Source organism: Berghia stephanieae, chromosome 1, assembly GCF_034508935.2.
Source record: "Berghia stephanieae isolate SIO BIC M18660-M18661 chromosome 1, UCSD_Bste_1.3, whole genome shotgun sequence".
NCBI classification, from domain to species: domain Eukaryota; kingdom Metazoa; phylum Mollusca; class Gastropoda; order Nudibranchia; family Aeolidiidae; genus Berghia; species Berghia stephanieae.
This window is the reverse complement of record NC_088360.1, coordinates 72,012,103-72,027,102: the sequence shown is the minus strand read 5'-3', so window position 1 is coordinate 72,027,102 and position 15,000 is coordinate 72,012,103. Positions and strand designations below refer to the sequence as shown.

Genomic DNA, 15,000 nt, shown 5'->3' with positions numbered 1-15,000 from the left:
ACGTGAGAATCGCTGAGTGAAGCTAGTGACTGTTGGTAAAATTACGAAGTGAATCGTAAAAATGAAAACAAATTCTTGCTTGAGGCAACAAACTCATTTTCTTCATGACAGGCAATTACTTTGACTCATGTGTTGTAAATTTATATTTTAATTCAACATTAAACATCTGGTTCACCCTGACTTGATATTGTTTTGATATGAGCGGTCACATGTCTATGTTCATTCATGTCTTTTTATCGTCATTGTTTGCAGAAACTCCTTGGTGGAGACGACCACGACTACAAGCCACACGGAGAGGTAAAAACAAACACAAATAATAGAAAGGTCAAAATGACGTGAGCTTATTTTCAGGTCTGACAAACCAATTCCTTATGGGCACATTTTTATAATGGATCTCAAAATATGACGGAAAATATTGTCCATTACAACATTGTTTGACTAGGCCCACAAGTGGGTTCGGATGTCAGACTTGCATATATGTACACGTCGGTCTTAATAGATTTATTTAACAAAGCAAAATTTTAAAAAAGAGCCATGTAAGAAATGAAAGCAATTTCAAACAAATAGAAAAAGATAAGAAAAAAGAAAGAATTTAAACAGTCTATATAGATACAGATACAAACATTGCATAAAACAGCATCCCTCCCATCAACTAAAATAATTTTTAAAAATAAAATGATTGTTCATAACATCATCAACTGTTGGCTTTTATACAAAAAGATGGGATTTTTTTAGGAATAGATATTACTGACTGGTTGATTGTTTTTTTAAACTACTAAGGAAGGCAATCATATATTATAATATCGTGGAATCACAATCATCTCGCAAACTTTAGCATAAAAATATCTCACCGAAATTCTGCGACATTTAAGGATTCCCGACATGTCACCTATCGACTCACAGCGACATATTATCGTGGTGAATGCTGATGAAAGCTGAATTACCAGCTTGACTTGCGAAGGCTGAACTGAAATGAATGTTTTCATGGGGCAGTGTGGCTAAGCGGTTTTAGCTCCTTACCCGAAAGGTACATAATTTGAGTACTCGCTGCGCTATGTGGCCTTGAGCAAATTTTTTCGCCCTAGCCCAGTTTACGGCGCTGCACTGCGCCTGAGGACTTGGTTATTCCAGTCTTCCCTTGAAACACGCCTTTTAAACAAATTCTCCCATGGGATGAGTAAAGGGAATATGATTAATTATGATTATAACACAAATTTGTTAGTCGTGAGAAATGGTTTTCATCAACACTGTTCTAAAATAAATTATTTCGCCTCGGATGAAGATAAATTTAATTCTATCTAAGACAGTAAGCTTCCACTGTCTCGAGAGTCATACGGCACAACTGTCGTACTCTGGAAAATCCCTTTAAAAATTTTGCCAGAAAACTCGTCCTTCAAATATCGATCTGTCATTTAAATCGAACGATATTTGAAGGACGAGTTTTCTGGCCATTTTTTTTATGATTGAAACACGTACCAGATTGTAACTGTGTGGTTTAATCTACACAAAATAACAATAAAACTCAATTCACAAACAAAATCAGTCCTCTCTGCCGGCTTTTTTTTTCTTTTGACAACCCATTTTTCCTTGTTTGTTCAACCATCGTTTTCACACACCTTTTCGCATCGAGTCCCACAATTCTGAATAACAACAAATCACAACTGTTTCAATAAAATAACCATTATATTACAAAGGTCTTTCAAAATCCTATGCATTCTACCGTGTAGCATGAGAATTAGTAAAGAAGTGAGAATCGCTGAGTGAAGCTAGTGACTGTTGTAAAATTACGAGTAATCGTAAAATGAAACATTCTTGCTTGAGGACAACCTTCTGAGGCAATACTTGCTATGTGTTGTATTATATTTTATTAAGTTAGCATTGTTCCTGACTTGATATTGTTTTGATGAGCGGTCCTGTTTGTTATTCATGTTTTTATCGTTGTTTGCGAACTCCTGTGAGCGACCCGATACAACCACGGAGGTAAAACAACACAATATAGAAGTCAATGAGTGAGTTTTTAGGTGATAACACATGGTTTTTGGTCCAATATGACGAAATTGTCATACATGTTGATAGCCCACAGTGGGTTCAATTGCATAGTACACGTGTCTATAGTTTATTTAACAACAAATTTAAAAAAAGAGCCTGTAGAAATGAAAGCAATTTCAACAATAAAAATTAGAAAAAAAGAAGATTAAAGTATATAGTAAGATAAATTCTAAAACGACCCATCACTAATATTTAAAAAAATGATGGAACATCATCAACTGTTGCTTTGTCTAAGATGATTTTAGAATATACTGACTGGTGATTTTTTTAAAACTACAGAAGGCAATATATATTATATATCGTGGAATCCAATCATCTCGCAACTTTGCATAAAATATTCACCGAATTCGCAACTCAGTCCCGCATGTACTTGTCAGCGACATATTATCGTGGTGAAGCTGTGAAAGCGAATACCAGCTTGATTGCGAGGGAAAATGATGTTCATGGGGCATGTGGTCAGGGTTTCTACGAAGTAATATTGAGTACCGTGCGCTTGGCTTGGCAAATTTTTGCCCTGCAGTTCGCGCTGCACTGCGCCTGGATTGTTATTCTCTTCCTTGAAAACCCTTTAAAATTCTCCATGGGTGAGTAAGGATATGATTAATTTGTTATAAACAAATTTGTAGTCGGAGAAAGGTTTTTAAATGTTCTAAAATAAATTATTGCTGTAAGATAAATTTAATTCTATTAAGCAGTAGCTTCCACTGTCGAGAGTTACGCACATGTCGTTTGGAAATCCTAAAAATTTTGCAGAATCTCTCAATATCGATCTGTCATTTAATCGACGTTTTGAGGACGATTTTTGCCATTTTTTATGATTGAAACACGTACCAGATTGTAACTGTGTGGTTTAATCTACACAAAATAACAATAAAACTCAATTCACAAACAAAATCAGTCCTCTCTGCCGGCTTTTTTTTTCTTTTGACAACCCATTTTTCCTTGTTTGTTCAACCATCGTTTTCACACACCTTTTCGCATCGAGTCCCACAATTTCGTGCACATCAATCAACAAATCACAAACTGTTTCCAATAAAAACCATAATCCATCTATTATTATCAAAAGCGTCTTTTCTCAAAAAATATCCTATGCCTATTCTATCACGTGCATAAGCATGAAGCAAACTTGAGTAAGGAAACGTGAGAATCGCTGAGTGAAGCTAGTGACTGTTGGTAAAATTACGAAGTGAATCGTAAAATGAAAACAAATTCTTGCTTGAGGCAACAAACTCATTTTCTTCATGACGGGCAATTACTTTGACTCATGTGTTGTAAATTTATATTTTAATTCAACGTTAAGCATCTGGTTTACCCTGACTTGATATTGTTTTGATATGAGCGGTCACATGTCTATGTTCATTCATGTCTTTTTATCGTCATTGTTTGCAGAAACTCCTTGGTGGAGACGACCACGACTACAAGCCACACGGAGAGGTAAAAACAAACACAAATAATAGAAAGGTCAAAATGACGTGAGCTTATTTTCAGGTCTGATAAACCAATTCCTTATGGGCACATTTTTATAATGGATCTCAAAATATGACGGAAAATATTGTCCATTACAACATTGTTTGACTAGGCCCACAAGTGGGTTCGGATGTCAGACTTGCATATATGTACACGTTGGTCTTAATAGATTTATTTAACAAAGCAAAATTTAAAAAAAGAGCCATGTAAGAAATGAAAGCAATTTCAAACAAATAGAAAAAATTAAGAAAAAAAAAAGAAAGAATTTAAACAGTCTATATAGATACAGATACAAACATTGCATAAAACAGCATCCCTCCCATCAACTAAAATAATTTTTAAAAATAAAATGATTGTGCATAACATCATCAACTGTTGGCTTTTGTACTAAAAGATTGGATTTTTTTAGGAATAGATATTACTGACTGGTTGATTTTTTTTTAAAAACTACTAATGAAGGCAATCATATATTATAATATCGTGGAATCACAATCATCTCGCAAACTTTAGCATAAAAATATCTCACCGAAATTCTGCAACATTCAAGGATTCCCGACATGTCACCTATCGACTCAAAGCGACATATTATCGTGGTGAATGCTGATGAAAGCTGAATTACCAGCTTGACTTGCGAAGGCTGAACTGAAATGAATGTTTTCATGGGGCAGTGTGGCTCAGCGGTCTTAGCTCCTTACCCGAAAGGTACATAATTTGAGTACTCGCTGCGCTATGTGGCCTTGAGCAAATTTTTTCGCCCTAGCCCAGTTTACGGCGCTGCACTGCGCCTGAGGACTTGGTTATTCCAGTCTTCCCTTGAAACACGCCTTTTAAACAAATTCTCCATGGGATGAGTAAAGGGAATATGATTAATTATGATTATAACACAAATTTGTAGTCGTGAGAAATGGTTTTCATCAACACTGTTCTAAAATAAATTATTTCGCCTCGGATGAAGATAAATTTAATTCTATCTAAGACAGTAAGCTTCCACTGTCTCGAGAGTCATACGGCACAACTGTCGTACTCTGGAAAATCCCTTTAAAAATTTTGCCAGAAAACTCGTCCTTCAAATATCGATCTGTCATTTAAATCGAACGATATTTGAAGGACGAGTTTTCTGGCCATTTTTTTTATGATTGAAACACGTACCAGATTGTAACTGTGTGGTTTAATCTACACAAAATAACAATAAAACTCAATTCACAAACAAAATCAGTCCTCTCTGCCGGCTTTTTTTTTCTTTTGACAACCCATTTTTCCTTGTTTGTTCAACCATCGTTTTCACACACCTTTTCGCATCGAGTCCCACAATTTCGTGCACATCAATCAACAAATCACAAACTGTTTCCAATAAAAACCATAATCCATCTATTATTATCAAAAGCGTCTTTTCTCAAAAAGTATCCTATGCCTATTCTATCACGTGCATAAGCATGAAGCAAACTTGAGTAAAGGAAACGTGAGAATCGCTGAGTGAAGCTAGTGACTGTTGGTAAAATTACGAAGTGAATCGTAAAAATGAAAACAAATTCTTGCTTGAGGCAACAAACTCATTTTCTTCAGGACGGGCAATTACTTTGACTCATGTGTTGTAAATTTATATTTTAATTCAACGTTAAGCATCTGGTTCACCCTGACTTGATATTGTTTTGATATGAGCGGTCACATGTCTATGTTCATTCATGTCTTTTTATCGTCATTGTTTGCAGAAACTCCTTGGTGGAGACGACCACGACTACAAGCCACACGGAGAGGTAAAAACAAACACAAATAATAGAAAGGTCAAAATGACGTGAGCTTATTTTCAGGTCTGATAAACCAATTCCTTATGGGCACATTTTTATAATGGATCTCAAAATATGACGGAAAATATTGTCCATTACAACATTGTTTGACTAGGCCCACAAGTGGGTTCGGATGTCAGAATTGCATATATGTACACGTCGGTCTTAATAGATTTATTTAACAAAGCAAAATTTTAAAAAAGAGCCATGTAAGAAATGAAAGCAATTTCAAACAAATAGAAAAAGATAAGAAAAAAAAGAAAGAATTTAAACAGTCTATATAGATACAGATACAAACATTGCATAAAACAGCATCCCTCCCATCAACTAAAATAATTTTTAAAAATAAAATGATTGTGCATAACATCATCAACTGTTGGCTTTTGTACTAAAAGATTGGATTTTTTTAGGAATAGATATTACTGACTGGTTGATTTTTTTAAAAACTACTAATGAAGGCAATCATATATTATAATATCGTGGAATCACACATCTCGCAAACTTTAGCTAAAATATCTCACGAAATTCGACATTCAAGGATCCGACATGTCACTATCGACTCAAAGCGACATATTATCGTGGTGAATGCTGATGAAAGCTGAATTACCAGCTGACTTGCGAAGGCTGAACTGAAATGAATGTTTTCATGGGGCAGTGTGGCTCAGCGGTTTAGCTCCTTACCGAAAGGTACATAATTTGAGTACTCGCTGCGCTATGTGGCCTTGAGCAAATTTTTCGCCCTAGCCCAGTTTACGGCGCTGCATGCCTGAGGACTTGGTTATTCCAGTTTCCCTTGAAACACGCCTTTTAAACAAATCTCCATGGATGAGTAAAGGGAATATGTTAATTATGATTATACACAAATTTGTAGTCGTGAGAAATGGTTTTCATCAACACTGTTCTAAAATAAATTATTCGCCTCGATGAGATAATTTAATTCTATCTAAGACAGTAGCTTCCACTGTCTCGAGAGTCATACGGCACAACTGTCGTACTCTGGAAATCCTTTAAAAATTTGCAGAAAACTCGTCCTTCAATATCGATCTGTCATTTAATCGAACGATATTTGAAGGACGAGTTTTCTGGCATTTTTTTTATGATTGAAACACGTACCAATTGTAACTGTGTGTTTAATTACACAAAATAACAATAAAATCAATTCACAAACAAAATCGTCCTCTTGCCGGCTTTTTTTTTCTTTTGAAACCCATTTTTCCTGTTTGTTCAAACATCGTTTTCACAACCTTTTCGCATCGAGTCCACAATTTCGTGACATCAATCAACAAATCACAAATGTTTCAATAAAAACCATAACCATCTATTATATCAAAGCGTCTTTTCTCAAAAAGTATCCTATGCCTATTCTATCACGTGCATAGCATGAGCAACTTGAGTAAAGGAACGTGAGAATCGCTGAGTGAAGCTAGTGACTGTGGTAAAATACGAAGTGAATGTAAAAATGAAACAAATTTGCTTGAGGCAACAACTCATTTTCTTCAGAGGGCAATACTTTGATCATGTGTTGTAAATTTATATTTTAATTCAACGTTAAGCATCTGGTTCACCCTGACTTGATATTGTTTTGATATGAGCGGTCACATGTCTATGTTCATTCATGTCTTTTTATCGTCATTGTTTGCAGAAACTCCTTGGTGGAGACGACCACGACTACAAGCCACACGGAGAGGTAAAAACAAACACAAATAATAGAAAGGTCAAAATGACGTGAGCTTATTTTCAGGTCTGATAAACCAATTCCTTATGGGCACATTTTTATAATGGATCTCAAAATATGACGGAAAATATTGTCCATTACAACATTGTTTGACTAGGCCCACAAGTGGGTTCGGATGTCAGAATTGCATATATGTACACGTCGGTCTTAATAGATTTATTTAACAAAGCAAAATTTTAAAAAAGAGCCATGTAAGAAATGAAAGCAATTTCAAACAAATAGAAAAAGATAAGAAAAAAAGAAAGAATTTAAACAGTCTATATAGATACAGATACAAACATTGCATAAAACAGCATCCCTCCCATCAACTAAAATAATTTTTAAAAATAAAATGATTGTGCATAACATCATCAACTGTTGGCTTTTGTACTAAAAGATTGGATTTTTTTAGGAATAGATATTACTGACTGGTTGATTTTTTTAAAAAACTACTAATGAAGGCAATCATATATTATAATATCGTGGAATCACAATCATCTCGCAAACTTTAGCATAAAAATATCTCACCGAAATTCGGCAACATTTAAGGATTCCCGACATGTCACCTATCGACTCAAAGCGACATATTATCGTGGTGAATGCTGATGAAAGCTGAATTACCAGCTTGACTTGCGAAGGCTGAACTGAAATGAATGTTTTCATGGGGCAGTGTGGCTCAGCGGTCTTAGCTCCTTACCCGAAAGGTACATAATTTGAGTACTCGCTGCGCTATGTGGCCTTGAGCAAATTTTTTCGCCCTAGCCCAGTTTACGGCGCTGCACTGCGCCTGAGGACTTGGTTATTCCAGTCTTCCCTTGAAACACGCCTTTTAAACAAATTCTCCCATGGGATGAGTAAAGGGAATATGATTAATTATGATTATAACACAAATTTGTAGTCGTGAGAAATGGTTTTCATCAACACTGTTCTAAAATAAATTATTTCGCCTCGGATGAAGATAAATTTAATTCTATCTAAGACAGTAAGCTTCCACTGTCTCGAGAGTCATACGGAACAACTGTCGTACTCTGGAAAATCCCTTTAAAATTTGGCCAGAAAACTCGTCCTTCAAATATCGATCTGTCATTTAAATCGAACGATATTTGAAGGACGAGTTTTCTGGCCATTTTTTTTATGATTGAAACACGTACCAGATTGTAACTGTGTGGTTTAATCTACACAAAATAACAATAAAACTCAATTCACAAACAAAATCAGTCCTCTCTGCCGGCTTTTTTTTTCTTTTGACAACCCATTTTTCCTTGTTTGTTCAACCATCGTTTTCACACACCTTTTCGCATCGAGTCCCACAATTTCGTGCACATCAATCAACAAATCACAATCTGTTTCCAATAAAAACCCATAATCCATCTATTATTATCAAAAGCGTCTTTTCTCAAAAAGTATCCTATGCCTATTCTATCACGTGCATAAGCATGAAGTAACCTTGAGTAAAGGAAACGTGAGAATCGCTGAGTGAAGCTAGTGACTGTTGGTAAAATTACGAAGTGAATGGTAAAAATGAAAACAAATTCTTGCTTGAGGCAACAAACTCATTTTCTTCATGACAGGCAATTACTTTGACTCATGTGTTGTAAATTTATATTTTAATTCAACGATAAGCATCTGGTTCACCCTGACTTGATATTGTTTTGATATGAGCGGTCACATGTCTATGTTCATTCATGTCTTTTTATCGTCATTGTTTGCAGAAACTCCTTGGTGGAGACGACCACGACTACAAGCCACACGGAGAGGTAAAAACAAACACAAATAATAGAAAGGTCAAAATGACGTGAGCTTATTTTCAGGTCTGATAAACCAATTCCTTATGGGCACATTTTTATAATGGATCTCAAAATATGACGGAAAATATTGTCCATTACAACATTGTTTGACTAGGCCCACAAGTGGGTTCGGATGTCAGACTTGCATATATGTACACGTCGGTCTTAATAGATTTATTTAACAAAGCAAAATTTAAAAAAAGAGCCATGTAAGAAATGAAAGCAATTTTAAACAAATAGAAAAAGATAAGAAAAAAAACAAAGAATTTAAACAGTCTATATAGATACAGATACAAACATTGCATAAAACAGCATCCCTCTCCCATCAACTAAAATAATTTTTAAAAATAAAATGATTGTGCATAACATCATCAACTGTTGGCTTTTATACTAAAAGATGGGATTTTTTTTAGGAATAGATATTACTGACTGGTTGATTTTTTTAAAAAACTACTAATGGAGGCAATCATATATTATAATATCGTGGAATCACAATCATCTCGCAAACATTAGCATAAAAATATCTCACCAAAATTCTGCGACATTTAAGGATTCCCGACATGTCACCTATCGACTCAAAGCGACATATTATCGTGGTGAATGCTGATGAAAGCTGAATTACCAACTTGACTTGCAAAGGCTGAACTGAAATGAATGTTTTCATGGGGCAGTGTGGCTCAGCGGTCTTAGCTCCTTACCCGAAAGGTACATAATTTGAGTACTCGCTGCGCTATGTGGCCTTGAGCAATTTTTTTCGCCCTAGCCCAGTTTACGGCGCTGCACTGCGCCTGAGGACTTGGTTATTCCAGTCTTCTCTTGAAACACGCCTTTTAAACAAATTCTCCCATGGGATGAGTAAATAGAATTTGATTAATTATGATTATAACACAAATTTGTAGTCGTGAGAAATGGTTTTCATCAACACTGTTCTAAAATAAATTATTTCGCCTCGGATGAAGATAAATTTAATTCTATCTAAGACAGTAAGCTTCCACTGTCTCGAGAGTCATACGGCACAACTGTCGTACTCTGGAAAATCCCTTTAAAAATTAGGCCAGAAAACTCGTCCTTCAAATATCGATCTGTCATTTAAATCGAACGATATTTGAAGGACGAGTTTTCTGGCCATATTTTTAAATATGGGCTTTTTCAGAGTACGGCAGAAAATGATTGTCTATTGTCTGTGAATCAATTTTCATAATATAGGGGGTGTCAACATAATAAATATAAATTCCCTCAATTTTCTTCATTTGTGGCCCGCCGTCTCAAAATGGTATTACGTCGGGATGAACACGATACTTAAAAGAAAATTTATAACCACTAACATGAACCGTGGGGTAAATTTCTATTTCTTTATGATAGAGGATAAATACAATTCATTGCAATACAAAAGAGCCATAGTGACTATCTTTTCGCTCGCCGAGAAACTAATTAAATTCTTTTACTATTCAATGCTCGTCACAATAAATGTTTCTGTTTAAAAATCAAGGTGGGAATGCTGCGACATAAAATGATTTGTTAATATGTATTTTATATTTCAGATCATCTCGGTCCAATCAACATACATTTGTCAAATAAAATAACAAAATGCTTTGTATTTAAACATTTATTTTAACGGATTTTAGCGGATTCACCATGCGCACATAAAATTGCGCTTTACAATGCCACAGTTATTCCCCAAGCAAGCCTTGTTAATTCAAACAAGATTTCGCATCCTCCTACCCTTTGAATAGTATACTAAGAATATGTCGTAAAATACTTCTCACCAGATCTAGCATTTCCAGTTATTCAAATAATGGGTGTTCGAGGTGTCAGGAACAAAGAAAGCACTTTTGACTGCACCGATTGGCGAGATTGGATCTTTTTTTTGTTGTGAAGCGAGTGCTCTACCAACTTAGATGTTGTAACCTCTAGAACAACATAAAGGTTCATGACATATTTGTCTACCTCGTTCTTGGCTCAAATCCAATGAGGACCCTTTTCACTTAAATGTTTCATATAATTTCATTATGATCGTGTTATGCAAAGTTGTATATATATATATATATATATATATATATATATATATATATATATATATATATATATATATAGGGTAAACGACAATTTGATTTACAAGGTCATGGCAAACAGTCCCAAGAGATATCCAAAACAATCTGTCATTCTTTTATTTATCTTAACAGTATTGTTAAATGGCTATTATCAATGATGATATGACATAACACACAAAATAACAATGCAGTCCGAAAAGAAAAATACAAACCGAGAAACAAGTGACATTGGCAACAGATAAGGGCGAGTTTTATTGTATCAGAGAAATATGAAGAGAGAAATATGTCCGAATTGACAGAACACTGCCCTTGCAACTCATAAGCAAAGGGACTAGAGTTTCGTTTCCATGTCCCCTTGCCTCCTCTGAGTACAAGTGGTTGGGTAGTAAGGAGATGATTTTTTTCTCCTTATAAATTATCTCTTTATTATTAGTTACGTTTTATGTTTTCGATATATTAACATAACGGGTGAAGTAGAATAAATTCCCTTGAACGCCCTTAATATTAATATTAATGCTAGAAATCTATTGATTGAAAGATTACAATAATGATACACTCGGTAAAGATGGTATATCAACTTAAATGTACTCATATATGTGTGATGTACAAACATATATCTTTCACCTTGACATGCAAAGCACACACACACACACACACACACACACACACACACAAACACACACACACACACACACTCATACATCCATACATAGAGAAGATAACCATAATAAGGAAACAATGCATGGTATTTACATACAAGATTGAAAGGCATATCAACAGCAGTGCAACCAAGTATTATTCGTCATATATAAATCTCTCGTCATATAATTCCCTGTCTACTAACACCTTGAAATAATCCATAGATTTTGCATTTCAAATTTCAAATTGTTCCATTTCTGGACAATACGAATACCGAATATATGTCTTATGTTTCTTTTGCATCTGGTGACAAACATGTTAAACTTGTCCCCTCTAGTAAAATAAATATTAGAATATTTAAAAAAAATCAGAAGTCTATACTATTCAGAGCATGTACTAATCTATGAACTTGAACTCCCCACGAATTCTCTTTATATGTAAAACTTGGTAAGTCAAGAAATTCTAAACTTTCCTAAAAGATAAATACTGTATTGCATATATATTTTTGGTAGCGCTCCTCTGTACACATTCAATACTAATAGATTGTCTTATATATAATGGGCTCCAGATGCAATTTCCGTATTCTAGAATTGGTCGAACGAGTGATTTATACAAATACAAAAACATGGTTTTATCAAGATTTATAAAGGTTCTAGATTATTATTCCCATCATTCTGTTTGCACGGCTTACACAATTATCAACATGTACATCAAAATTATAAAATGCATCAGAAGTAACTCCCACATCTTTTTCATTAGGTACAACGGAAAGTAGATTTGACATAGAGGTATCCTTAAAATAATTATGACATAGATTATTTGTTCTTATATTATGATATACTTTACATTTCGAAAGATTAACATCCAAATGCCATGATGTAGACATTTTGAAATGTGAATATATATATATATAATTTTGTAGAATGTTATGATGCTCAGTTGTACTATATATCTTCGTATCGTCTGCAAACAGTTTGCAGGCTGAATTTATGCCACATGGTAAATCATTTATATATAAAAGAAATAAAAGTGGTCCCAATACACTTCCTTGGGGTACACCAAAATAACATGCTTAAAATCCGACCCCACCACATTGAAAATTGCTCTTTGCATTCGATAATTAAGGAAGCCTTTAATCCAGTTCTATAAACAGTATTGCTCATAGTTGGATCCTGTGCAGGTGCCTGGATGAGACTTTTAGGCGATCTCAAACTAAGTATACTGATAGTGTGCTCTTGGAATCTTGGAATTTGATACGTATGTCCAGTTTTTTTTAGCAAATAAGGCTTTAGTAATCTAGATTGATTTTGTTCAAGATATGTGCTGAAGGCTAAACACATTCTCGTATACAAAATTATCTCTTTTGTCTTTTCATCTTTGCATTCAACATTGAATAGGATTGATTTTATGTTTTTTAAGGGTTTTACGCGCTTGCAACACATTAATGTCATATCAGCGCCAGTAAAAAGGAAGAAAATTGGATAGTAAGCATTTCTAAAATTACAATTCAACCACCCAAGAAAAGGTAAGACAAAGGGGAATGGGTTCAAATAGGAAACAGATGTAGTAGATTCCAAGAGCACACTATCAATGTGCTTAGTTTGAGATCACTTAAAAGTCTCATTCAGACGCAGGCACAAGCTCCCCATAAGAGGAATACACTCAAATGTTTAGAAATCATATATAATCTGTAAACAAAACATAATACAGTGAATAACAGAAAGATGATTTACAAGGAAAAATATATCATCTCCCAAAACTCTAACTATTCATTTGACTGTTTCCCTCTCAGCTAGGGTATTCGACCAGGGCCAAGACAAAACCAAGTAATCTCATCCCAAAGACAGAAAGCATTTTGGAAAACAGATATAGGGGGACAGAAGACACAGTAAGTACATCCCTGCCCACTATGGGTGGTCAGGAACCCCATCCAGTTGAATCTGATTGTTAAGATTTCCATCAATCGGAAATCATCAGCTAACTTCAATCCAGTTTTGCTACAAAATTATTGGTTGACACACACTTGAGTTTTTGGCCGATCTTTTGGGTTTCCACATGTTTTTGGCCAGTAGGTAATTATTTTGATATAAATCTGGTTCATGATGAAGAAGTATATTTTAAGTTATTGCTATACTTTTTCCATCCATACAAAAGCAGCTCCTGGGAGGCGAAGAACCCGAAAATCTAAATGATGGTCTCGTGCAAGAAGCCCTGAAGTCCGTCACTCGCCGTGCCAATTTGGCATCAAATTCAATGTACCGTTTGATTCCATCTGGAAAAGGAACTGTTACTAAACAGGTTAATTTTTGCTTTAATTTCCAATACCGCGTTATATTCATAGCCTTAATTGTCTACGTCGTGGTCGTTGTCATCATCATCATCACCATCATCATCATCATCATCATCATCATCATCATCATCACCATCTTCATCATCATCACCTCATCATCATCATCATCATCATCATCATCATCATCATCATCATCATATCACCACCAACAACTTAATCATGAAGTTGAGTCCGTGTAAAATTATAATTTAAGAAGATGTTTTTCGCTTCCCAATGCATCGGATCATGCTTAAAAACATCATTCAAAACATGAATGTCGAAATAAGAGGTAAGCAGAATAAATTAAATTGGTTCACTACTTTCCGCAGAGTGTTTGGACAATGTGGGGAATCTCTATATAGATTTTTCACCAGAAGACAGCATCTGTTTTTATCAGTGTTCGTAGGATAAAGCAATACATATTTTTTAAAAGTCCACTATAATGTTTAAAAAGACTACATTTTTCTCGAGCCGCTTTGAATGGAATACTCTTCTCCGATTCGTTGACCCTACAAACGCTGATAAGAACTGTCTATATTATGTGATCATAATGTATTATAAGATAAAATATTTAATTAAGAAAAGTAATGACTAAAACTGGATATACAATTTCCGAAAAAGAACAAAATGCCAAAACAATATCAAAAGCAATTTTAGAAGCTGCTATATTCATTCTTGTTTAATTACTTTTTACAGTCCACAGCTTCTAGCAGATTAAAAAAAAACGTGAGCTTTTATATAGCAATATCCACTAAATGTGCTCAGAGCTCTTTACAAAGGCTCTCTGATCAATAGCAACACGTAACATGTAGAACGAGACATGACGTCTTTTAGGCGATATTACAATTTTTTTCGAAACAACACTGTTGATGGCCAGGTTCTCATTTTACACCTGAGTACGGTGAGATCATGTAAGTAAAGAGAATTTTCCAAGGACAAAGTATGCGCCGAGCGACGCTCGAATCCAGGACCTTCCGATCAGAAAGCGAGTGTCATACCACAAGACCACATAGCCGCACTTTGACTTATGTTTAAGGTGTGTTTCTGTACCTGGTGCGGATTTAATAGGATTGGATAATATCAGTACAGCTGCACTTGGCAACAAAAAATAACCCCTATCAAATATTGATTGATTTTAATGACCTATCAACTTGTCAAAAAGCCAGAAAAAATTATGGAA

At 34.9% G+C, this 15,000-nt stretch overlaps 2 protein-coding genes across 24 annotated transcripts in view; one reads left to right on the top strand and one right to left on the bottom strand.

Moving 5' to 3' along the window:
* LOC144955931 (L-cystatin-like) overlaps positions 1 to 4,073 on the bottom strand; it is a 40,381-nt gene extending 36,308 nt beyond the window's left edge. Inside the window, exon 1 of one of the 2 annotated variants that reach the window (XM_078886194.1) lies at positions 4,043 to 4,073. In XM_078886194.1, the coding sequence (XP_078742320.1) occupies positions 4,043 to 4,058 (16 nt within the window). In that variant the 5' untranslated portion in view covers positions 4,059 to 4,073. Of the gene's footprint in view, positions 1 to 851; positions 883 to 4,042 lie in introns of those variants that run through there. The other variant, XM_078886201.1, reaches the window with a different exon arrangement.
* LOC144955833 (uncharacterized) overlaps positions 1 to 15,000 on the top strand; it is a 35,714-nt gene that overhangs the window by 8,551 nt on the left and 12,163 nt on the right. Inside the window, exons 5-10 of one of the 22 annotated variants that reach the window (XM_078886038.1) lie at positions 253 to 297; positions 3,439 to 3,483; positions 5,226 to 5,270; positions 6,943 to 6,987; positions 8,727 to 8,771; positions 13,649 to 13,789. In XM_078886038.1, the coding sequence (XP_078742164.1) occupies positions 253 to 297; positions 3,439 to 3,483; positions 5,226 to 5,270; positions 6,943 to 6,987; positions 8,727 to 8,771; positions 13,649 to 13,789 (366 nt within the window). Of the gene's footprint in view, positions 1 to 252; positions 298 to 3,438; positions 3,484 to 5,225; positions 5,271 to 6,942; positions 6,988 to 8,726; positions 8,772 to 13,645; positions 13,790 to 15,000 lie in introns of all 22 variants that reach the window. The other 21 variants (XM_078886036.1, XM_078886039.1, XM_078886056.1 and 18 more) reach the window with 21 other exon arrangements.